Source organism: Perissodus microlepis, unplaced genomic scaffold (assembly GCF_051167445.1).
Source record: "Perissodus microlepis isolate ML-2025 ecotype Zambia unplaced genomic scaffold, ASM5116744v1 scaffold_63, whole genome shotgun sequence".
NCBI classification, from domain to species: Eukaryota; Metazoa; Chordata; class Actinopteri; order Cichliformes; family Cichlidae; genus Perissodus; species Perissodus microlepis.
The window spans coordinates 25,068-50,750 of NW_028182085.1; the positions used below are offsets into that span (position 1 = coordinate 25,068).

Here is a 25,683-nt window from a genome sequence, read left to right on the forward strand (position 1 = left end):
AGAAAATAACCCATTTCAACATTTCTAGTTCAGATCAAAATTATTGTTCTGATTAAGGAAACAGTAAATTTGGCCACGTTATTGTCCTGATCCTCCAATTTTCCCTTTCCAATGTGACTAAATAAAATTCAACTTTTTTTTTTTTTAAATAAAAGCAGATGAACACCCAGATATTTCTTACACTAAGAATCCTCCAACAACCTTTCAAAAGAAACATTTTTTGTCTTTCTTCAATTTTGAGAGTAACTGAAGCCACAAACCTGAAGCTCGAGACCCCAAACTAACCAAATTTAATGTTTCCTTAATCAGCACAGTAATTTTTAACTCTTTGTGTGTTATGTTTACTCACAGTTTTGATGCTTGCTTCTTCGACTTGATCCACGATTAGCTCTTCACCATCGCTCTGCTGTTTCTCTCTCCTCATGCTTCTCCTTCATGCGTCCTGTCCTCAAATATAATCCAACCTGCCTCCTTGTTTCCTCCTTGACTTGTATTAGCAAAATTTCCAGTTAAATTAAGAGAAATCCAGAAAAGTTTTCCTGCTTCAAAAGCTCTTCCAGTTGCCTGTCTTCTTGTCCTCCTTTAAATGTGCATTTTTCTACATTTGTATTTATTTGACTTCATATTGCCATGACAACATAGCACAGAGCATCATGGTAGATTAAGGCAGGGGGTTCTGTCCTCTGCAGAAATGCTGGTGTTCCATAGTGATGTAAAAGTATGTTAATAATCTTTAAACAGACACTCACTGATCCTGTAAGAGCAGGAATTTAACTACAAACCCTCACAGTCCCCATCAGCATAGCTGGACTGGCCATCGGGCATACCGGGCATTTGCCCGGTGGGCCGATGGTCATTTTTCGTTTTAAATGGGCCAATGTTTTGTTGTTGTCTTTTTTCGTAACCGTGTAAACAGTGAAAGGTGGCGGATTGGACAGATGTAAAAATAACTCAATTGTTTGGTAGTGGCTATGGTGGAGCTTACACGGATTCAGTAAAATTAGCAAGTGGTGGAGGCCAGCAGGTGGATGGGGGAAAGGGGTGGCGGAGGTGGAGAGACCCAAGGCGGCCGCCAGTCCGACTGTCAGGTGAAATGAGCTTCAGGTAAGAAGTTATGACCTGCAGTCTATCTGGGTCAAACCAAGTTTAGGTGTAGTTTATTTTCCTTGTGCTAACTTGTGCTAACGTTGTGCTACAGTCAGTTACAATAACTGGTACTGTGTACTAGATAGCATGATGGAGTTTCTGTACAGTTGGGTGGGTGCTATGATGTTACTGGTGAACTTTATTTTATTCATAAGGTTAGTTAGTAGAGTTGCCAACCGTGCCATAAAAAACGGAATCCTCTGGTATTCAGAGTTAATATTATGCGTTTTGTATTGAGCTGAAAATAAACGCGATTTGTCCCGTACTTCAGCTACAATAAAAAAAGACACAAAGCTGGAGTTATTCTGTGTCTTTACGCTGTCAGCTGCCTCTTCTTCTCTCACTCTCCCCCCTCCCTCTCCCGCTGCTACTTCAATCATGAAACTGATCAATGATCAGCTGATCGGCGTTTCTGCCACAAGTCCCGTCTCTCTTGCTTGTTTATCTCCCGCTTTGCGCCAGAAAGAGGAAACTAGCGGAGGTCGCGTTAAACAGCAGACGCGCCTTTAAACTTGATAAGCTGTTGTTAGAATTTATTTAATATTACTTTCTAGTATCAGCTGATGTTTGTTGGAGCCACAGCTGTAAAAGCTGCTGGTCATGATATCGGTTTGGTTATCTGGTGAGAGGGAAACATGAAGATGAAACCAGGAGATGTCCTTACTGAATCATCAGAGCTGAACAGGTGATGGAGAAACAGGTTTGTGGTAAATAAATAGTTGATGAAAATATCACTAAATCTGTCATTTATTATTTTTAATATTCAGTAATGGTCATGTCTCACCTCTAGTCTTCTCTGTCTTAATTTCAGGTTTCCACCATATGTTGTAGATAGTTCAGGAAGTTAACTCAACCAAGCAGTCTTTGGGTTTCGGCTAAGTACTGTTTAGAATAGCAGAATAGGGAGGATGGTGTAGGTTTAAGTTTATTAGATTGATACATATGTACCAACAAGACAGTGTACATCACTGTCACAACGACGTTTGTTTTCATTCAAAGGCTTTATGGTTTTTCCTATAATACCTGGTGGGCCGGTCTCTAGTCAAAATGCCCGGGCTGATTTTTTGTCCCAGTCCAGCTCTGCTGTGGGGTAGTCCAGTTTACTGAAGAACGCCTCAGGCTGTCCAATAAATATAAATATCATGCTTTATTGCAGCTTGAAAAACTCCATGCCCTTGGCTACAAACCAGCACTGCTTCTTGGGAAGAAGAGCAAAAAAGGAGAACTCGGATATGAAATATTAACCCCTGGCTGCAGACTAACAGCCTATGTTCAGGAATCCCTTCAGAGGATGGGCTGATGTTATGAGTACCTTTGTAAAGGTAAGATTCAGATCCTGCAGTTTTAAAGTTATGATTTATGTTTAGTGTCTAAAAATATTTTCTTATGTTTACCTGTTAGAAGACCATTTTACTGTAAAAACAGAAATTCAATCATCAATCCTTCTCCCATTTTCACATAAGCAGCACATCATTTATAAGTGTTGGTTTCTTCCTCAGCAGTAGTTAACAACATATGGTGGCTTATTTTTCCTTTCCAAATCTTGAGTGACAGCCACTTTTGCTGCTGTCACGCTTAAAGATAGAAAGAAAGCAAAGTTATCAAAAGACTGATCTGCAGATTGCAGCTACTTAGACAACTGACAATCTGTTTGTGCCTGTTTTCTTCCTTCATTGATATATGTGTAACTGATACATGTGATGTGTAACTGATACATGTGATGTGTAACTGATACATGTGATGTGTGAATGAGAATCTATGTTAATTAAAGTAGTATTAAAGTACTTACACACTGTAAATGGCATAAAATCAAGTGATGGTGTAGCTTAATAAAATAGTGATGGGTATAGATAACGTTGCATCGGAACCTTTGTGGATATTTAAATGTTAGTTATCTGGGCAGAAATGATCACATTTTACTTTAGTTTGTTTAAAGAGCACATTGTACACGGGCCTTGAAGAAAAGGTATGTAGTCTTAAGCACGATGTTTTGGTGGAGTCAGGGGTCTGTAGCATTTTGCACTTCCAGTAGACTGACGTTTGGTCATCATCATCATCATCATCACTGAGTCACAACATCTTCTCCTTCACCCTCACACTTTAACTCCACTCTGTTCCCTTTCATACGTCATATATACTTAGTCTGCTACAAACCAGGAGGCGTAAAGCAGGATAAAGTTCAAAGTTTGACCCATTGTGTAAACTAACTCGAATGATCAACAACCAGGAGGAGGCAACGATTATGGAGCCACGGGAGGTGAGGACCACGCAGGTGGAGGAAGTGAGGAATGTGATGGAGAAGATTGAGCTCAACAAGGGACAGGATGACCCACTGAGCACTTCAGAGGGGCAAGTGGAGCACGCAGGCAACAAGACCAGCAAAGGTGATTTGTATGTTTGTATGTATTGTATGCTTTATATTTGGAGTCCAGGCTGAATTTTAGAGGAGTACCTGATGGCTGAAACAACAGTAATTTATGTTCCCTGACCAAGGATCAAGGAACATGTATTTTACACCAGTTGATACATGTACAGTCAAATCTATTGAATGTTGATATGATTACATTTAATGTAACCATTTAAAATGATTTTGTTTTTGTTTTTCTCCTAAAATCACATACGTCAACACAGGATCCACCAGGGGGAGAGTTTTTGGTGAAAGCCACAAAAAGACAAAGATGGGTATGTCATTGTTTGTGGAAGTATTTAGAATAGTTTGATACACTGTAGTAGAGTGTGTATGGTAGTGTATGGTAGATTCGATTCAAGGAACATTATCATATGCAGATGAAAACAAAAGTTGTGCGATCTCTGAAAGTGTTTTGTTTATTTGCTTTTTGTTTGTTTATTGTTTATGAAACTGGTGACTTGGCTGTGATCTTCAGTCCCAGAAGCATCAAGATCCAGACCTAAGAAGAAAAGGCCACTAGTAAGTATGCTTTTGCTGATGCTTTTAATCACCACAGCTCATTTCATTCAGTACAAATACCTGTAGATATGTGATGATTCCAAGTTTACATTACACTAATGGCAGGAAACTGCATACATGTGTCACCTTATACACATACCACATACTATAGAATTCAGTCCCCTTTGCTTTTTGCAGTCTTATTGCAATATATAAGTACTTTTAACAGATGATGCAAGTACAGTTAAATGCATTCACTCCAGTAAAAATGCTTCTAACACAATGCTGTTGCAAGCAGCAGATTTTCTTTTTCTGTTGTCGATGTAGATTAGATAGAACGTTATTAATCCCTCGGGTGGTTCCTCCGGGAAATTCAGTTTCCAGTATCAGAACACTGACAGAAGTTGCATATTACAGAGTTAGAATATCAAGTAAAGGGGAATGAGAGTATGAGCATAAGCAGAAAAATATAGCACATATACACATTTATAAATACAGAATATATAATAGGAATAATATTGAAATGTACTCATTAATGAGATGAAGACAGCTAAAGTCTGTTGCACAGTGAGACAACACTACAGCTTAGTTGTTCCTGCCCTCCTTTGTCCTCCTGTTTCCCCTCCCTCTCCCCTCCAGCGAGGAATTAACCAGTTTGATGGCGTGTGGGACAAAGGAGTTTTTAAGTCTGTTGGTCCTAGACCAACCTGTCGCTGAGCAGACTCCTTTGGTTGTTTATGAACATATGCAGAGGATGCCCAGCATTGTCCATAATGTCCCGCATTTTCTTTAATGTCCTCTTCTCTGCCACTGTCACCAGAGTGTCCAGCTTCATGCCAACCACAGTGCTGCTTCCCCAGCACACCACAGCATAGAATAGTCCTCCGGCAACCTCAGGAGTTTCCTGCAGATGTTGAAAGACCTCAGTCTGCTGAGGAAGTACAGTCTGCTTTGGCCTTTTTTATACAGGTGCTGTGTGTTGCATGACCAGTCCAGTTTGTTGTCCACCCACAGCCCGAGGTACTTGTACTTGTTGACCACCTCCACCTCCACCTCCTCTCTCTCTATCTGAACTGTCAGTGGACCCGGTCTGGACCTCCCGAAGTCCACAACCAGTTGCTTGGTCTTTGAAGTGTTGAGTTGCAGGTGGTTTGTGTGACTTCATGTAATGACGTTTCTCACCAGACTCCTGTACTCCTCTTCCTGGTCATCCTAGATACACCCCATGATGGCTGTGTCGTCCACAAACGTCTGAGATTCAGAGTTGTAGCAGACGTCAGAGGTGTACAGGGTGAAGAGAAGAGGGGACAGCACAGTTCCCTGTGGTGCTGTGATCACCAATGTGATGAACCAGAATGAACCCCTCAGTTTCTTGCACCGTCACAATGAGGCTTTTTCCACCAAGCCTCTGAAAAACACTGGCAAAGGAGCTCCTCCGGGCTTTTACCACGTCCAGAATGTGGGTGCACACACACATCTGCACCTACACACACTAACTGTGCTTCAACGATTTTATTCCAACTCAGTTTGTCAAACCCTTTTTTTTTATCTGTTGGAACAGATTTCTGTCAAAGTTACAAAGTCTTTTATTGAGCACATCAAGAGCAAGCCCGTCGTGTTTGAAGTGTTCGGCCACTACCAGCAGCACTCGCTGCACCTCCATGGCCAGGACGTGAACAGGTTGGTGGGGGTCAAACAGCAGATCCAGTCATGCAGTGATAATTCATATTTAATGCAGCAGATTTTGTTAGAAATGTGTAGACGATTGTATTCTAATCACATTGGCTAATTTTATATGCATATATAAATAAAATGTATTTTTATTATGTCAACAGTCCTCCAACAGCATCCAGGAAGTACTATCCTATTCCCATCCGTTGCTTAGAAACTGTCCTGAGGAGACAACTTCAGGGTCAATGACATATCATTCACACCAAAGAAGACGTGAATAGAGCAGTTTTCAAGTGTAATAACATTCCTCTCTATCATATTGAGTATAGACGAATGCAACTGTGAGCTTTAGCGATTAGCCCGTTTCAACAGGACCGTGATCCCGATGTGTGAGACAGCAGGGTGCTGCCACTGGTAGTGTTTTCACGTCACCTATCCATCCTCCATTTAGTCACCCAAAGAATGTAGTAAATACTCCTCACTTTTATTCATCTTCTCTTAAATGCAGACAAATTCCAGCTTGATAACGTTGAGCTTCTGTGTGTGTGTGTGTGTGTGTGTGTGTGTGTGTGTGTGCCAGTTGCAGCCTCCAAGTTGAACACCATCACCAAATCCAACCTGGGTCAGTGTGTCAGCAAGTACGACCTGCTGGTCTGGTTTGAGATCAGCGAGCTGGAGCCCACTGGAGAGTGAGTATCCACCTGGAGTGTTATATTCACGCACAAGCTTTAAAGGAACCATAAAAATTATCTCCACGAAGAATATTATCATTTGGGATGTTGTGTCACCTCCTCCCTCCATGCACAGGTACATCCCAGCCATCGTGGATCACAGTGGAGGCCTGCTCTGCCATGGTACCTACCTGCTGCACCAGGTACAGGATTGGTGCACATGTTTGTTAGAGTGAATTGTTAAATGTTTGTCATTTTTATGTTTACCATTTGTAGATTGTTTTAAGGAATTCTTTCTGTCCTCCCCTCCCCAGATTCTCGAGAATCTGGATGGGGGGCAGTAGTGTTTTTAATCACAGGAACATCCTTGTGAAGGTCTGTTTGATGTTGGTAAACTTCCTCCCCTTTGTATGGCTTCACTGTGTTATCTAGGGTGAACCATTTAGGGTGTGGGGGAGACTACCCTCTTTATGACCAAGGATGTTCCTCCTGCTTTTATGCTATATGACCCTTTGATCAGCAGGAGAACACACACACACACACACACACACACACACACACACACACACACACACACACACACACACACACACACATTCTTACTTAAATACAGAAGTTCACACATATTCATACAATGCCTTGTCTGGGCGTGGCTTTGTTCTGACGTGTTTTGTGTGAACTGTGTCTCAATAAAAAGGGCAGCAAGGGAGGTCGTCGTCGAGGTCATTTTCGTGGTGGACACAGGCCTCCCTTGTGCAAGTGATTGATCGATCGACTGTCTTGTTTTCTTCATGATGAATAAGTCTCTAGAATTAGCGGGGCTTGTGGAAACACAGACCCAACAATGTTGTTTTCTTATTACTCACACAGTGGTAACTGCTTCCTTTGTACACAGTTGAATCTCTTCTTTTAAAGCGTAATGTTGCTCTAGCTGTGCTCACTGTGATCCTGAACTCCTGTTATGTTTGCTGCAGGGGATCCAGCAGAGGATCACAGTGACCCTCATCCACGAGAAGGGCAGCGAGCTCCATTGGAAAGATATTCGTGAGCTGGTTGTAGGTGAGCAGCCTACCTTTAGGGTTTAGTCGTACTATACCTCTGTGTAGAAAACAAAAACCCCAAAGCACAGAAACAATGTTTTATAGTGTTTGTGTGCTTTTGATAGAGGAAGACAGGACAGAACATCATTAAAGGGATTTGACTTTGTGAGATCACACTGAAAACGCACCACTCGGTTCACTCTGAGATATTTTCAGTCTGGAAAGATGAATCTGTCGGGCTTTAGGCTGCTTCTCACTTTAAGCAGTTCATGCTGTAGCTGTAGCTGATGGACCAAAAAATTACATTTCATATTTTAGACATTCAGCTGCTGACTCTGAAGCCAACAGGCTCTTGAGTGTGGATGGTTGTGTTGGTACTGGATGCTGTGATAAAACAGCTGTTCTGATCTGTCTTCATTCATGCCTGTCGATATTAAGCCTCCTAAGCTCCAAACCAGTAAAAGCGATCTTTGGAGGCAACACCCTTTTTAGTACTTTTCTGTATTTGTTTGTGATTGTGTGACACTGAACCATAGTGCTATGTATATCCTTTGTAACACTCAGATGTTTCCAGATCAATGTTTCCCCCCTCAGCTGTTTCTCACTATAAAGTCTTACCTCAGTAACAATGAGGCCAATGAGGCACCAGCAGAGCATATCTGGCTCTCAGTCTGTGGCTGATAGTGCCCCCTGCTGTTAATAACAGGAACAGTGCAACCTTGTATAGAGCTCATAGTGATGGTCTTACGATTGCTGCTGCAAGGCAGTCATTTGTATCCATGTGTGCTGTATATTCTGAGCATATGCAGTTATGTGAGCTCTCAGGTTTTATGTATCAGGACATAATTAAAAAAAAACAAACAGGTCCTTAGTAGGTCTTAATATGAGGTAAATGCAACCTCAGATGAACAACACATAACACATTATACCAGGTCATTATTTATTTAACAAACACTGAGCCGAAATTCAGATGTGGTGTTTAAAAAACTAAGTACATCCAAGACTATTTCCATAATTAGTTAAGAGGGTCAGTATCAGCCAAGTGCTAATCAAAACGCAATAGATCATCAGTAAGTGTAACCACTACTGTCAGTTTGCTGGTGTGGCGTATTCAGGTAAGTGGTAACATAGTGAGGATTAGAGAAGCAGTTGTTGATACCCACGAATGTGGGAAGGCTTTGAAGTCCATCATTTTACAGCAAGAAAGATTATTCGCAAGTTAAAAAATTCAAAGACTGTTTCCAATCTTACCAGGAGTGGACGTCCCAGAAAATTCACCCCACACATCTGAGGCTCTACAGGCCACAGTTAGCATGCTAAATGTTGGAGTTCATGGCAGTGCAATTAGAAAAAGACTCAACAAATATGGCCTGTTTGGAAAGGCTTCCAGGAGAAACCATTTTCCCTCTAAATACAACATGGCAGCATGGGTTAGGTTTGCAAAGTTGAAAACCTAAGCCCTAATGCACAGCTTCAACATTGGTGAAAACCAAACACGGCATATCAGACAAACAGGTCATACCAACGGTTTTGCTCGGGTGATGATTATTTGAGCTTTTTTGCTGCCAAAGAACCTGCAAAGTGTCCAGGTCACTGAGTGAGCCATGAAGTACTCTAGAGTCAAAGAGCTCATCGTTGGGTCAGTGACTCCAGAGCGCAGCAGCAAAGCAACAACAGAGTGGTGCTGCAGTGGCTCAAAGTTGAGACTTCAACATGATTGAACGTTAAGAAAGCTGTGAATGAATAAATATCTGCAAACTTTAATGAACCGAAGAAACATTGTAAAGACAAATGGGCCAGAAATCCGTCCACACTGCTGTGAAACACTAATAAAAAATGATTACCTCAAGTTTTTGCTGCTAAAGTTGGTTCCATCAGCTGCTGAATCACAGGTATAATGATGATGTGGTGTAATAATCTAGATCCAGATCCTTAAACTGCTTTTTCACGTGTCTGTAAATGAATTTCTTTCTTATCATTGTCCCGATTGGTGTCGGCTGACACTTGACACTCTGTGGCTCCTGATTTGTCTGTTGTCAAGGTCTCACCTCAGTGCAATTCCTCACGTTTTGTCATGATTAAAGGATGAATGTGAACACCGCTTCAGTCACTGCGTTCACTTCTTGATATGTCAGAACTGTGCTCACGTCACTCACTTTTTTTAACAACATGACACACTGCTGTAAACAGAGACCCTGTAATGTTAGCACCAAGTAGGACTTCATAAAAAATAATGCTGTCAAGCTAACTTTTCCTCTTTCTGTCTTTTTCAGCACTTTCTATCGCTTTGAGGCAGTGTGGGACAGCTCCCTGCACAACTCCCTCCTGCTCAACTGCGTAACTCCCTATGGAGAGAAGATCTACATGACCTTATCTGCGTATCTGGAGGTCAGCCGCTGCTCCGCCGTGTTGTACCTGTTTTTTTACGTGTTTTTAAGTCTCTTGATGTCATCGTGTCTAACACACACCCTTTATCTCCTCTTTACAGCTGGACCATTGCATCCAGCCTGCCATTATCACCAAAGACATCTGCATGGTCTTTTACTCCCGAGACGCCAAGTTGTCCCCACCCCGTTCTCTCAAGAACCTCTTTGGGACTGAATACTCCAAAACTCCTGACTGGTAAATCTGGGCTGCTGCACTGTGGCCATCTCTGTTTCACAATCAAAGATATCTGCCCTGTTACAAAGTTTCCTTCTTTCCTTAGATAGCCTCATCCTAGAGCACCAGTGGGAGCTAGAGAAGATGGAGCAGCTGCAACTCAAAGACCAAAGTGCTATTCTAAAAAGGGTTTTTTAGAGTACAGACTTTACATGACTAACCCTCCCCTCTTCTCCCCACCTCACATTCGTCCCCATCTTTCGTCCAGGTGGATGAAAAGACCCGTCACCTTCTGGCGCTGAGAGAGAAGCTGGGAGAGGCGGCTCCCGTGGGAACAGCTCCCACCACCAAGTCCCTGAGCGAGTCTCTGTCCCCCAGCGTGAGCTGGGGCACTCTGTCCACGTCCACCTCCATCTCCTTGCAGATCTCAAGCACCACCTTTGAAAGCGCCATCAGGCCGAGCGAGAGCAGCGGCTACGATTCCGCTGACATGGAGAGCTGGTGGATCGTGAGAAGGAGCTGGCCACCAAGGTGAGAAAAACGTCGGAGGCAGGATAGACGTAAAACTCTCCCTGCAGATCTAAGCTGGCGAGGCGGCGCGGCGGCCTGACGACGAACTGATCGGGCGGAGCGGTACGCGGGAAAACCACCGCTTCCATCCTTTCTGAAAAGCCTTTGAAAATACAGAAAATACCAAGTGTTAAAACTTATTCATCATTGTGATTCTTGATGGTTTTCTCTTGTAAGTAGACTTGTGGCTTAAGTCTCTTTTCATGCGACTCAAACCTTTAAGTTCCACAGAACTTTTGCCTCCCCGCTTCCCTCCAGCAACCCCGCTGCCAGCTCAGCTTTCCTCCTCTCTATTCCCTCCCCTCAGCTTTTTGTCTTTTGAAGTTCATTTACGTACATGTTATTGTATTAGTAATGCTATACTGTACATAGAGACAGAATATGACATGAAGGGCTACTGACCATAGAAAAGTAAAAGGTAACTAGGCCTAAAGACTAACTGGAGACAAACAAGCTTTCTGTGATTCTATTTGTGTTTTTGTGGCAATCTTGGATATCTTAGCTTGTCTCATTACTGTCATATATGTCCTATCATTAAAACACTGGCTTCTAACAACTAACAGTGTTGAAAATAATTTCATAAATAAACAAATAATATGGATGCATGACTCAAATGCATGACTTTTAACTTGTCTATTTTTTAGGCTGAACACTGCTGCTAATGTGACTTAGGTAAATGGTTTCAGGCTCTCCCCTCCTGACTTTGAGAAAGGTTCAGGATCAGAAAATGTGTGACTCACAGGTGCTGTAGCGTATGGCCACAGCTTCACTCTGAGCTCCATCTCCATAGAGTGCAGACAGTGATATCTCATACTCCTTAAGACACAGGACAACAGTTTATTGAGATATTGTATTTTTTTACTTCATAATATGTACTCCAACAATCCAATAGTTCTTCCCCACCTGTCTCAGGTCGCCTCCACTTAGTGAGGTAAGAAACATCATCATCAGCTGCAACTTCCCAACGCACCGTGATGTCACTGTCTGACAAATTAGTTACCCTAAGGTCAGAAGGAGGAGGCACCTTCGCTAGAAGAAAAGAATAATGTGTATGGGAATTTTTTAAAAATGAGAAAGCTACATTTTGACATCTTTCATTATTAATAACATTTACAGTACTGTGCAAAAGTCGTGAGCCACACGCTGAAGTATTTCTTTGGACATTATCTGGTTTTTCCACTCCTTTTTAGTCCAGTTCTTGTACCTGACCATTTTCTGAGTAATGTTTTTTGTTTGTTTGTTTTTTGTTTGTGTAAACACTTTGCACTGACCATTATTGGAGAATTAAAAAGCACCTAAGTCGAGGAATGTGTGTGCACATAACAGAAAACTTGGGAAAGAACCAATTTTAAATCTTTAAGCACTTTGTTACTAGCAGCCTGTCACAAAAACACATTTTGTATAGTGTTTTTTTTTTTTTTTTTTATCTTGTGAATAAAATGTATACAAATGTGTGTGATTATTCACAATGTGTTAGTGTGTAATCACCCTGAGACATGCATGCCTGTCTGCTAGCGTCAGATCTAAAGCCATTTCTGATTTGGAGATGCAGGCTGCAGATTCTGTCCAGATGATCCCAGCTCTCATCACTAAACATCCAGTCTTCACTTATCAAATGTGTAAAATTCAAGGCTGGTCCTTAAAAGCTCCCAACAACGCAAAAACTGCATAGCCACACAAGTCCCAGCGTTTGCCACCGCAGCAGCAGCAGCAGCTGTGAAAAGAAAGTGGCGAAAGGATGAATGAGTCTGTGCTTATCGGCTTTCCGCTCTCCCCCAAGCAGGCGTTGTTCTTGGTAGCCATGACAACGGAGATAGTCCCAGCTTTATAAATAAAGGCCCCAACAGCCCAAAAAAGAAAAAAAACACTGGGATTCCCTGCGCAGACCAGGAATCCCCCTAGCAGACCGAAGCTACAGAGAGGATTGGGAGTGAGTGAGTGTGTGAGTGACTGAGTGAGAATCGAACTGGCGCCTGTCTGTGCTTCAACCTGCCAGGGGCCGGCAAGTGCTCTGCGCCACCTGCCGGCAGTGGAGTTGGTGCAAATTTGATATATTTGACTTCTCTGTTTTTCTCTCTCTGAATTCTTTTTGAAAAGGAAAAATAATAATTTTAATGTGAGGCAAAACATGTATGGTGCTCGGTAAAGATGACACACCGACCCACTTCTTTTTTTGTTTTTTTTTTGTTTGAGAAAGTTTGTTTTCATATTAAACCAGTGTCAGTGACGTCATTCTACGTGACTACCACAGGTAAAGAAAAGGCTGAATCTGTAGATCTTTTTCTTTTATTTTTGTCTAAAACACAAGAGATAAAAAATTAAAAAACAAAACACAGGGAAACATGGGAAATAATGTTTTGTCAGGCAATGACTTGTTGGCACAAGAAGAGTGGTCCTTGGTAGCCATGACAACAAGGAGGTCTGTTTGTTGCTGGCAGGTAAAAGAAAAAAAAGCAAAGAAAAGAAAAAAGTCAGGGGAAGCCCAGGCTGAACAGGGGTCATCCCTTGGGATTTTCACTCCAAGATCGCCCTCCTGCACCTCCCCCTAGCAGGTGAACATACAGAGGCAGGTGAGCCGAGGGCTCGAACCCGGGCCTGTATGTTGCTAGCCTGCTAGCCCGCCACATGTGGCCACATGAGGGGCTAAGAGAGCAGGGAAAATTCTTCTATTTAAAGAGCACTACGTGCACATGGCGCGATCAGCCTTTTCCATTAGCTGGAGACCACACATTTTTGCACTCAAATACTCACCAAATTTTACACACTCACACCTGTTTTGTTTTTTTTGCCTGCACACCTCTTTCTCCACTTATTTCTCAACAACCACTCCTTTTTCATCTCTGTTACCTTGCCTTTATTACATCCTCTTAGCTAGCATCAATGACTGGACAAAAGAGCAACACAGTGCTTTTCTCATCATTTCTTTAGTCATGCTCAATTCATCCGCCTCTACGGATGAGCTAAACCAACTTTACAAAACAAGTTTCCCCGAAGAGCACACTTCTCATCTTAGCTGCCTAGATTTCAGGACCTAGCTAAGGACAGTGGACACAAACACATTTAACTTAACGAAAAATAGCAGCGGGGCCTCAGTGGGGCATAGCTGGACTGGCCATCGGGCATACCAGGCATTTGCCCGGTGGTCATTTTTCGTTTTAAATGGGCCGACGTTTTGTTGTTGTTGTCTTTTTTTCCATAACCGTGTAAACAGTGAAAGGTGGCGGATCGGACAGATGCTGGCAGACGTGTAAAAATAACTCAATTGTTTGGTAGTGGCTATGGTGGAGCTTACACGGATTCAGTAAAATTAGCAAGTGGTGGAGGCCAGCAGGTGGATGGGGGAAAGGACTGGAGGTGGAGAGACCCAAGGCGGCCACCAGTCCGACTGTCAGGTGAAATGAGCTTCAGGTAAGAAGTTATGACCTGCAGTCTATCTGGGTCAAACCAAGTTTAGGTGTAGTTTATTTTCGTTGTGCTAACTTGTGCTAACGTTGTGCTACAGTCAGTTACAATAACTGGTACTGTGTACTAGCTAGCATGATGGAGTTTCTGTACAGTTGGGTGGGTGCTATGATGTTACTGGTGAACTTTATTTTATTCATAAGGTTAGTTAGTAGAGTTGCCAACCGTGCCATAAAAAACGGAATCCTCTGGTATTCAGAGTTAATATTATGCGGTTTGTATTGAGCTGAAAATAAACGCGATTTGTCCCGTACTTCAGCTACAATAAAAAAAGACACAAAGCTGGAGTTATTCTGTGTCTTTACGCTGTCAGCTGCCTCTTCTTCTCTCACTCTCCCCCCTCCCTCTCCTGCTGCTACTTCAATCATGAAACTGATCAATGATCAGCTGATCGGCGTTTCTGCCACAAGTCCCGTCTCTCTTGCTTGTTTATCTTTGCGCCAGAAAGAGGAAACTAGCGGAGGTCGCGTTAAACAGCAGAAGCGCCTTTAAACTTGATAAGCTGTTGTTAGAATTTATTTAATATTACTTTCTAGTATCAGCTGATGTTTGTTGGAGCCACAGCTGTAAAAGCTGCTGGTCATGATATCGGTTTGGTTATCTGGTGAGAGGGAAACATGAAGATGAAACCAGGAGATGTCCTTACTGAATCATCAGAGCTGAACAGGTGATGGAGAAACAGGTTTGTGGTAAATAAATAGTTGATGAAAATATCACTAAATCTGTCATTTATTATTTTTAATATTCAGTAATGGTCATGTCTCACCTCTAGTCTTCTCTGTCTTAATTTCAGGTTTCCACCATATGTTGTAGATAGTTCAGGAAGTTAACTCAACCAAGCAGTCTTTGGGTTTCGGCTAAGTACTGTTTAGAATAGCAGAATAGGGAGGATGGTGTAGGTTTAAGTTTATTAGATTGATACATATGTACCAACAAGACAGTGTACATCACTGTCACAACGACGTTTGTTTTCATTCAAAGGCTTTATGGTTTTTCCTATAATACCTGGTGGGCCGGTCTCTAGTCAAAATGCCCGGGCTGATTTTTTGTCCCAGTCCAGCTCTGCTGTGGGGTAGTCCAGTTTACTGAAGAACGCCTCAGGCTGTCCAATAAATATAAATATCATGCTTTATTGCAGCTTGAAAAACTCCATGCCCTTGGCTACAAACCAGCACTGCTTCTTGGGAAGAAGAGCAAAAAAGGAGAACTCGGATATGAAATATTAACCCCTGGCTGCAGACTAACAGCCTATGTTCAGGAATCCCTTCAGAGGATGGGCTGATGTTATGAGTACCTTTGTAAAGGTAAGATTCAGATCCTGCAGTTTTAAAGTTATGATTTATGTTTAGTGTCTAAAAATATTTTCTTATGTTTACCTGTTAGAAGACCATTTTACTGTAAAAACAGAAATTCAATCATCAATCCTTCTCCCATTTTCACATAAGCAGCACATCATTTATAAGTGTTGGTTTCTTCCTCAGCAGTAGTTAACAACATATGGTGGCTTATTTTTCCTTTCCAAATCTTGAGTGACAGCCACTTTTGCTGCTGTCACGCTTAAAGATAGAAAGAAAGCAAAGTTATCAAAAGACTGATCTGCAGATTGCAGCTACTTAGACAACTGACAATCTGTTTGTGCCTGTTTTCTTCCTTCATTGATATATGTGTAACTGATACATGTGATGTGTAACTGATACATGTGATGTGTAACTGATACATGTGATGTGTGAATGAGAATCTATGTTAATTAAAGTAGTATTAAAGTACTTACACACTGTAAATGGCATAAAATCAAGTGATGGTGTAGCTTAATAAAATAGTGATGGGTATAGATAACGTTGCATCGGAACCTTTGTGGATATTTAAATGTTAGTTATCTGGGCAGAAATGATCACATTTTACTTTAGTTTGTTTAAAGAGCACATTGTACACGGGCCTTGAAGAAAAGGTATGTAGTCTTAAGCACGATGTTTTGGTGGAGTCAGGGGTCTGTAGCATTTTGCACTTCCAGTAGACTGACGTTTGGTCATCATCATCATCATCATCACTGAGTCACAACATCTTCTCCTTCACCCTCACACTTTAACTCTACTCTGTTCCCTTTCATACGTCATATATACTTAGTCTGCTACAAACCAGGAGGCGTAAAGCAGGATAAAGTTCAAAGTTTGACCCATTGTGTAAACTAACTCGAATGATCAACAACCAGGAGGAGGCAACGATTATGGAGCCACGGGAGGTGAGGACCACGCAGGTGGAGGAAGTGAGGAATGTGATGGAGAAGATTGAGCTCAACAAGGGACAGGATGACCCACTGAGCACTTCAGAGGGGCAAGTGGAGCACGCAGGCAACAAGACCAGCAAAGGTGATTTGTATGTTTGTATATATTGTATGCTTTATATTTGGAGTCCAGGCTGAATTTTAGAGGAGTACCTGATGGCTGAAACAACAGTAATTTATGTTCCCTGACCAAGGATCAAGGAACATGTATTTTACACCAGTTGATACATGTACAGTCAAATCTATTGAATGTTGATATTATTACATTTAATGTAACCATTTAAAATGATTTTGTTTTTGTTTTTCTCCTAAAATCACATACGTCAACACAGGATCCACCAGGGGGAGAGTTTTTGGTGAAAGCCACAAAAAGACAAAGATGGGTATGTCATTGTTTGTGGAAGTATTTAGAATAGTTTGATACACTGTAGTAGAGTGTGTATGGTAGTGTATGGTAGATTCGATTCAAGGAACATTATCATATGAAGATGAAAACAAAAGTTGTGCGATCTCTGAAAGTGTTTTGTTTATTTGCTTTTTGTTTGTTTATTGTTTATGAAACTGGTGACTTGGCTGTGATCTTCAGTCCCAGAAGCATCAAGATCCAGACCTAAGAAGAAAAGGCCACTAGTAAGTATGCTTTTGCTGATGCTTTTAATCACCACAGCTCATTTCATTCAGTACAAATACCTGTAGATATGTGATGATTCCAAGTTTACATTACACTAATGGCAGGAAACTGCATACATGTGTCACCTTATACACATACCACATACTATAGAATTCAGTCCCCTTTGCTTTTTGCAGTCTTATTGCAATATATAAGTACTTTTAACAGATGATGCAAGTACAGTTAAATGCATTCACTCCAGTAAAAATGCTTCTAACACAATGCTGTTGCAAGCAGCAGATTTTCTTTTTCTGTTGTCGATGTAGATTAGATAGAACGTTATTAATCCCTCGGGTGGTTCCTCCGGGAAATTCAGTTTCCAGTATCAGAACACTGACAGAAGTTGCATATTACAGAGTTAGAATATCAAGTAAAGGGGAATGAGAGTATGAGCATAAGCAGAAAAATATAGCACATATACACATTTATAAATACAGAATATATAATAGGAATAATAGTGAAATGTACTCATTAATGAGATGAAGACAGCTAAAGTCTGTTGCACAGTGAGACAACACTACAGCTTAGTTGTTCCTGCCCTCCTTTGTCCTCCTGTTTCCCCTCCCTCTCCCCTCCAGCGAGGAATTAACCAGTTTGATGGCGTGTGGGACAAAGGAGTTTTTAAGTCTGTTGGTCCTAGACCAACCTGTCGCTGAGCAGACTCCTTTGGTTGTTTATTCAATTCAATTCAATTCAATTTTATTTATATAGCGCCAAATCACAACAAAAGTCACCTCAAGGCGCTTCATAGATACAGAGAAAAACCCAACAATCATTTGACCCCCTATGAGCAAGCACTTTGGCGACAGTGGGAAGGAAAAACTCCCTTTTAACAGGAAGAAACCTCCGGCAGAACCAGGCTCAGGGAGGGGCGGCCATCTGCTGCGACCGGTTGGGGTGAGAGAAGGAAGACAGGATAAAAGACATGCTGTGGAAGAGAGACAGAGGTTAATAACAGATATGATTCAATGCAGAGAGGTCTATTAATACATAGTGAGTGAGAAAGGTGACTGGAAAGGAAAAACTCAATGCATCATGGGAATCCCCCGGCAGCCTACGTCTATTGCAGCATAACTAAGGGAGGATTCAGGGTCACCTGGTCCAGCCCTAACTATATGCTTTAGCAAAAAGGAAAGTTTTAAGCCTAATCTTAAAAGTAGAGATAGTTTCTGTCTCCCGAATCCAAACTGGAAGCTGGTTCCACAGAAGAGGGGCCTGAAAACTGAAGGCTCTGCCTCCCATTCTACTTTTAAATACTCTAGGAACAACAAGTAGGCCTGCAGAGCGAGAGCGAAGTGCTCTAATAGGGTGATATGGTACTACAAGGTCATTAAGATAAGATGGGGCCTGATTATTTAAGACCTCGTATGTGAGGAGCAGGATTTTGAATTCAATTCTGGATTTAACAGGAAGCCAATGAAGGGAAGCCAAAACAGGAGAAATATGCTCTCTCCTTCTAGTCCCTGTCAGTACTCTTGCTGCAGCATTTTGGATTAGCTGAAGGCTTTTCAGTGAGTTTTTTGGACATCCTGATAATAATGAATTACAGTAGTCCAGCCTGGAAGTAATAAATGCATGAACTAGTTTTTCAGCGTCACTCTGAGACAGGATATTTCTAATTTTAGAGATGTTGCGCAAATGGAAGAAAGCAGTCTTACATATTTGTTTAATATGTGCGTTGAAGGACATGTCCTGGTCAAAAATGACTCCAAGGTTCCTCACAGCGTTACTGGAGGCCAAGGTAATGCCATCCAGAGTATGAATCTGGTTAGATACCATATTTCTAAGGTTTTCAGGGCCGAGTACAATAACCTCAGTTTTATCTGAATTAAGAAGCAGAAAGTTAGCGGCCATCCAGGTCTTTATGTCTTTAAGACATTCCTGCAGTTTAACTAATTGGTGTGTGTTATCTGGCTTCATGGACAGATAGAGCTGGGTGTCATCTGCATAGCAGTGAAAATGTATGCTATGTCTTCTAATGATGCTGCCTAAGGGAAGCATGTATAATGTAAACAGAATTGGTCCTAGCACTGAACCCTGTGGAACTCCATAATTAACCTCAGTGTGTGAAGAGGACTCTCCATTTACATGCACAAATTGGAGTCTATTAGATAGATATGATACAAACCACTGCAGCACAGTACCTGTAATACCTACAGCATGTTCTAATCGCTCTAATAGGATATTATGGTCGACAGTATCGAACGCTGCACTGAGGTCTAGCAGGACAAGCACAGAGATGAGTCCACTGTCAGAGGCCATAAGAAGATCATTTGTAACCTTCACTAAAGCTGTTTCTGTGCTGTGATGAGCTCTGAAACCTGACTGAAACTCTTCAAATAAACCATTCCTCTGCAGATGATCTGTTAGCTGTTTGACAACTACTCTTTCAAGGATTTTTGATATGAAAGGAAGGTTGGAGATTGGCCTATAATTAGCTAAGACTGCTGGGTCTAGAGATGGCTTTTTGAGTAAAGGTTTAATTACAGCCAGCTTGAAGGCCTGTGGTACATAGCCGATTATTAGAGATAGGTTGATCATATTTAAGATCGAAGAATTAATCAATGGCAGGACTTCTTTGAGCAGTTTTGTAGGAATGGGGTCTAAAAGACACGTTGATGGTTTGGAGGAAGTAATTATTGAAGTTAACTCAGAAAGATCAATTGGAGAAAAAGAGTCTAACTTAACATCAATGGTACTAAGAGTAGCTGTAGATAATATTACATCTGTGGGATGATTACTGGTAATTTTTTCTCTAATGATAAAAATTTTATTTGTGAAGAAGTTCATGAAGTCATTACTAGTTAACGTTAAAGGGATGGTTGGCTCAACAGAGCTCTGACTCTTTGTCAGCCTGGCTACAGTGCTGAAGAGAAACCTGGGGTTGTTCTTATTTTCTTCAATCAGTGATGAATAGTAAGATGTTCTGGCTTTGCGGAGGGCTTTCTTATAAAGCAGCAAACTATTTCTCCAGGCTAAATGATGATCCTCTAAATTTGTGACACGCCATTTCCTCTCCAGATTACGAGTCATCTGCTTTAGGGTACGTGTTTGAGAATTATACCACGGAGTCAGGTACTTCTGATTAGAGACCTTAGTTTTCACTGGAGCTACAGTATCCAGAGTCGTACGTAGTGAGGAGGTGAAATTATTAACAAGATAATCGACCTCTGTTGGGGTAGCGTTCAGATAGCTGCTCTGCTCTGTGTTGGTACAGGGCATTGAAGATGATAACAGTGGGTGGATTATATTCTTAAACTTAGTTACAGCGCTTTCAGAAAGACATCTACTTTGATAAAATCTACTCTCCACCGCTGTGTAATCAATTATTGTAAATGTAAATGTTATCAGGAAATGATCAGACAGGAGAGGGTTTTCAGGAAACACTGTTAAATGTTCAGTTTCTATGCCATATGTTAAAACAAGATCTAGAGTGTGATTAAAGTGGTGGGTGGGTTCTTTTACATTTTGAGAGAAGCCAATTGAGTCTAATAACAGACTAAATGCCATGTTGAGGCTGTCATTTTTAGCATCTACATGGATGTTAAAATCACCCACAATAATTATTTTATTTGAGCTCAGAACTAAATTAGATATAAAGTCTGAGAAATCAGACAGAAACTCTGTGTAAGGCCCAGGTGGACGATAGATGATAACAAGTAAGACTGGTTTCTGAGTTTCACAGCTGGGGTGGACAATGTTAAGCATCAGGCTTTCAAATGAATTAAAAGTCTGTCTTGGTCTTTCATTAATTAATAGGCTGGTGTGAAAAATTGCTGCCACACCGCCCCCTCGGCCTGTGCTTCGAGGTTTCTGGTAGTTAGAATGACTCGGGGGTGTTGATTCATTTAAACTAACATAATCATCCTGCTGCAACCAGGTTTCTGTAAGGCAGAGTAAATCAATTTGTTGATCAATTATTAAGTCATGTACTAACAGAGACTTGGAGGAGAGAGACCTAATATTTAATAATCCACATTTCACTGTTTTACTCTTTGGTTCAGATGTGGATACTGTATTGTTCTTTCTTTTTGATTGTTTATGTTTAAGTTGTTTGTTGCTGGTTTTTAGTTTGTTTTTTGTCTTTTTGGAAGCTGACACAGTCTCTATGGAGATGGGTTTTTGGGGGGGTAGCAGGAGGAGAGAAGCTGCAGAGAGGCGTGTAAGACTGCAACTCTGCTTCCTGGTCCCAACTCTGGATAGTCATATTTTGGGGGGTTTAATAAATTTGTCCATATTTCTAGAAATGAGAGCTGCTCCATCCAAAGTGGGATGGATGCCGTCTCTCCTAACAAGACCAGGTTTCCTCCAGAAGGTTTGCCAATTATCTATGAAGCCCACATCGTTTCTGGGACACTACTCAGACAGCCAGCAATTTAAGGAGAACATGCGGCTAAACATGTCACTCCTGGTCTGATTGGGGAGGGGACCAGAGAAAACTACAGAGTCCGACATTGTTTTAGCAAAGTTGCACACCGATTCAATATTGATTTTAGTGACCTCCGATTGGCGTAACCGGGTGTCATTACTGCCTACGTGAATTATGATTTTACTGAATTTACGTTTACCCTTAGCCAGCAGTTTTAAATTTCCTTCAATGTCGCCTGCTCTGGCCCCTGGAAGACAATTGACTATGGTTGCCGGTGTCTCTAGCTTCACATATCTGAGAACAGAATCACCAATTACCAGAGTTTGACCCCCGGCGGGTGTGTCACCGAGTGGGGAAAAACGGTTAGACACATGAACGGGTTGGTGGTGTACCTGGGGCTTCTGTTTAGGACTATGCTTCCTCCTCACCGTGACCCAGCCGCCCTCTTTCCCCAGCTGCTTGGGGTCTGCCGGGGAACAGCTAGCGGGGCCTACGCTATCTTCGGCTGCACCAGCTACAGGGGCCTGGCTAGCTACGGGTGAATGAAGGGTGCGAAGCCGAGTCTCCAATTCAGTAATCCTGGCCTCCAGAGCTGCAAATATGCTACATTTGTTACAGATATCATTACTGCTAAAGGAGGCCGAGGAGTAACTAAACATCTGACACAATGAGCAAGAAAGTGCAGGAGGGACAGGTGAAGTAGCCATGGTGCTAACGAGTCGGCTACGAGCTAAGCTAAGCTAGCGAAACAGTACAGAGACAGTGAGTGAATACTTTGGCTATAAATTAGGTAGTGAGTACACAGAAAGTGTGCTTCGGATGAAGCACGTGAAGATTATACTATGAAAGAAGAATGTATTTAAAAGTTGTTAATTAAATTGCTAAGCAAATAAGCTACTCAGAAACACCACTGTGTTTGAGCAGGAACAGGAAGTGATACTCTACCGCAGAGCGAGCGAACACCAAGTGACAGCGCCACCAAGGAGTTATGAACATATGCAGAGGATGCCCAGCATTGTCCATAATGTCCCGCATTTTCTTTAATGCCCTCTTCTCTGCCACTGTCACCAGAGTGTCCAGCTTCATGCCAACCACAGTGCTGCTTCCCCAGCACACCACAGCATAGAATAGTCCTCCGGCAACCTCAGGAGTTTCCTGCAGATGTTGAAAGACCTCAGTCTGCTGAGGAAGTACAGTCTGCTTTGGCCTTTTTTATACAGGTGCTGTGTGTTGCATGACCAGTCCAGTTTGTTGTCCACCCACAGCCCGAGGTACTTGTACTTGTTGACCACCTCCACCTCCACCTCCTCTCTCTCTATCTGAACTGTCAGTGGACCCGGTCTGGACCTCCCGAAGTCCACAACCAGTTGCTTGGTCTTTGAAGTGTTGAGTTGCAGGTGGTTTGTGTGACTTCATGTAATGACGTTTCTCACCAGACTCCTGTACTCCTCTTCCTGGTCATCCTAGATACACCCCATGATGGCTGTGTCGTCCACAAACGTCTGAGATTCAGAGTTGTAGCAGACGTCAGAGGTGTACAGGGTGAAGAGAAGAGGGGACAGCACAGTTCCCTGTGGTGCTGTGATCACCAATGTGATGAACCAGAATGAACCCCTCAGTTTCTTGCACCGTCACAATGAGGCTTTTTCCACCAAGCCTCTGAAAAACACTGGCAAAGGAGCTCCTCCGGGCTTTTACCACGTCCAGAATGTGGGTGCACACACACATCTGCACCTACACACACTAACTGTGCTTCAACGATTTTATTCCAACTCAGTTTGTCAAACCCTTTTTTTTTATCTGTTGGAACAGATTTCTGTCAAAGTTACAAAGTCTTTTATTGAGCACATCAAGAGCAAGCCCGTCGTGTTTGAAGTGTTCGGCCACTACCAGCAGCACTCGCTGCACCTCCATGGCCAGGACGTGAACAGGTTGGTGGGGGTCAAACAGCAGATCCAGTCATGCAGTGATAATTCATATTTAATGCAGCAGATTTTGTTAGAAATGTGTAGACGATTGTATTCTAATCACATTGGCTAATTTTATATGCATATATAAATAAAATGTATTTTTATTATGTCAACAGTCCTCCAACAGCATCCAGGAAGTACTATCCTATTCCCATCCGTTGCTTAGAAACTGTCCTGAGGAGACAACTTCAGGGTCAATGACATATCATTCACACCAAAGAAGACGTGAATAGAGCAGTTTTCAAGTGTAATAACATTCCTCTCTATCATATTGAGTATAGACGAATGCAACTGTGAGCTTTAGCGATTAGCCCGTTTCAACAGGACCGTGATCCCGATGTGTGAGACAGCAGGGTGCTGCCACTGGTAGTGTTTTCACGTCACCTATCCATCCTCCATTTAGTCACCCAAAGAATGTAGTAAATACTCCTCACTTTTATTCATCTTCTCTTAAATGCAGACAAATTCCAGCTTGATAACGTTGAGCTTCTGTGTGTGTGTGTGCGTGTGTGCGTGTGTGTGTGTGTGTGTGTGTGTGTGTGTGTGTGTGTGTGTGTGTGTGTGTGTGTGTGTGTGTGCCAGTTGCAGCCTCCAAGTTGAACACCATCACCAAATCCAACCTGGGTCAGTGTGTCAGCAAGTACGACCTGCTGGTCTGGTTTGAGATCAGCGAGCTGGAGCCCACTGGAGAGTGAGTATCCACCTGGAGTGTTATATTCACGCACAAGCTTTAAAGGAACCATAAAAATTATCTCCACGAAGAATATTATCATTTGGGATGTTGTGTCACCTCCTCCCTCCATGCACAGGTACATCCCAGCCATCGTGGATCACAGTGGAGGCCTGCTCTGCCATGGTACCTACCTGCTGCACCAGGTACAGGATTGGTGCACATGTTTGTTAGAGTGAATTGTTAAATGTTTGTCATTTTTATGTTTACCATTTGTAGATTGTTTTAAGGAATTCTTTCTGTCCTCCCCTCCCCAGATTCTCGAGAATCTGGATGGGGGGCAGTAGTGTTTTTAATCACAGGAACATCCTTGTGAAGCTCTGTTTGATGTTGGTAAACTTCCTCCCCTTTGTATGGCTTCACTGTGTTATCTAGGGTGAACCATCTAGGGTGTGGGGGAGACTACCCTCTTTATGACCAAGGATGTTCCTCCTGCTTTTATGCTATATGACCCTTTGATCAGCAGGAGAACACACACACACACACACACACACACACACACACACACACACACACACACACACACACACACACACACACACATTCTTACTTAAATACAGAAGTTCACACATATACATACAATGCCTTGTCTGGGCGTGGCTTTGTTCTGACGTGTTTTGTGTGAACTGTGTCTCAATAAAAAGGGCAGCAAGGGAGGTCGTCGTCGAGGTCATTTTCGTGGTGGACACAGGCCTCCCTTGTGCAAGTGATTGATCGATCGACTGTCTTGTTTTCTTCATGATGAATAAGTCTCTAGAATTAGCGGGGCTTGTGGAAACACAGACCCAACAATGTTGTTTTCTTATTACTCACACAGTGGTAACTGCTTCCTTTGTACACAGTTGAATCTCTTCTTTTAAAGCGTAATGTTGCTCTAGCTGTGCTCACTGTGATCCTGAACTCCTGTTATGTTTGCTGCAGGGGATCCAGCAGAGGATCACAGTGACCCTCATCCACGAGAAGGGCAGCGAGCTCCATTGGAAAGATATTCGTGAGCTGGTTGTAGGTGAGCAGCCTACCTTTAGGGTTTAGTCGTACTATACCTCTGTGTAGAAAACAACAAACCCAAAGCACAGAAACAATGTTTTATAGTGTTTGTGTGCTTTTGATAGAGGAAGACAGGACAGAACATCATTAAAGGGATTTGACTTTGTGAGATCACACTGAAAACGCACCACTCGGTTCACTCTGAGATATTTTCAGTCTGGAAAGATGAATCTGTCGGGCTTTAGGCTGCTTCTCACTTTAAGCAGTTCATGCTGTAGCTGTAGCTGATGGACCAAAAAATTACATTTCATATTTTAGACATTCAGCTGCTGACTCTGAAGCCAACAGGCTCTTGAGTGTGGATGGTTGTGTTGGTACTGGATGCTGTGATAAAACAGCTGTTCTGATCTGTCTTCATTCATGCCTGTCGATATTAAGCCTCCTAAGCTCCAAACCAGTAAAAGCGATCTTTGGAGGCAACACCCTTATTAGTACTTTTCTGTATTTGTTTGTGATTGTGTGACACTGAACCATAGTGCTATGTATATCCTCTGTAACACTCAGATGTTTCCAGATCAATGTTTCCCCCCTCAGCTGTTTCTCACTA

General features: G+C 42.2%; 3 protein-coding genes across 10 annotated transcripts; all 3 read left to right on the top strand.

Moving 5' to 3' along the window:
• Positions 1 to 252: 252 nt before the first annotated feature.
• On the top strand, positions 253 to 6,408 carry LOC146360468 (kinesin-like protein KIF1B). Of its 8 annotated transcripts, none has more exons than XM_084922834.1 (6): positions 1,675 to 2,468; positions 3,374 to 3,530; positions 3,778 to 3,828; positions 4,032 to 5,513; positions 5,616 to 5,734; positions 5,890 to 6,279. In XM_084922834.1, the coding sequence occupies exons 1-4, from the start codon at positions 2,415 to 2,417 to the stop codon at positions 4,139 to 4,141; spliced, it is 372 nt and encodes a 123-aa protein (XP_084778960.1). In that variant the 5' UTR covers positions 1,675 to 2,414; the 3' UTR covers positions 4,142 to 5,513; positions 5,616 to 5,734; positions 5,890 to 6,279. The 8 variants fall into 7 exon arrangements, with proteins under 8 accessions (XP_084778963.1, XP_084778961.1, XP_084778960.1 ...); XM_084922837.1 differs by adding an exon at positions 253 to 1,104 and having other exon boundaries at positions 2,303 to 2,468; positions 5,616 to 6,279; XM_084922835.1 differs by lacking the exon at positions 5,890 to 6,279 and adding an exon at positions 6,306 to 6,408.
• Positions 6,111 to 11,019, top strand: LOC146360469 (kinesin-like protein KIF1B). The gene is made up of 7 exons (XM_084922827.1): positions 6,111 to 6,114; positions 6,306 to 6,414; positions 6,533 to 6,599; positions 7,371 to 7,455; positions 9,710 to 9,824; positions 9,925 to 10,058; positions 10,144 to 11,019. Exons 1-5 carry the CDS (start codon positions 6,111 to 6,113, stop codon positions 9,775 to 9,777), a joined length of 333 nt encoding a protein of 110 aa, XP_084778953.1. The 3' UTR covers positions 9,778 to 9,824; positions 9,925 to 10,058; positions 10,144 to 11,019.
• An 11,966-nt stretch (positions 11,020 to 22,985) lies between these two features.
• LOC146360470 (kinesin-like protein KIF1B) lies at positions 22,986 to 25,658 on the top strand. Its single transcript, XM_084922828.1, has 5 exons — positions 22,986 to 23,099; positions 23,202 to 23,355; positions 23,942 to 24,050; positions 24,169 to 24,235; positions 25,011 to 25,658. Exons 1-5 carry the CDS (start codon positions 22,986 to 22,988, stop codon positions 25,119 to 25,121), a joined length of 555 nt encoding a protein of 184 aa, XP_084778954.1. The 3' UTR covers positions 25,122 to 25,658.
• Positions 25,659 to 25,683: the final 25 nt, after the last annotated feature.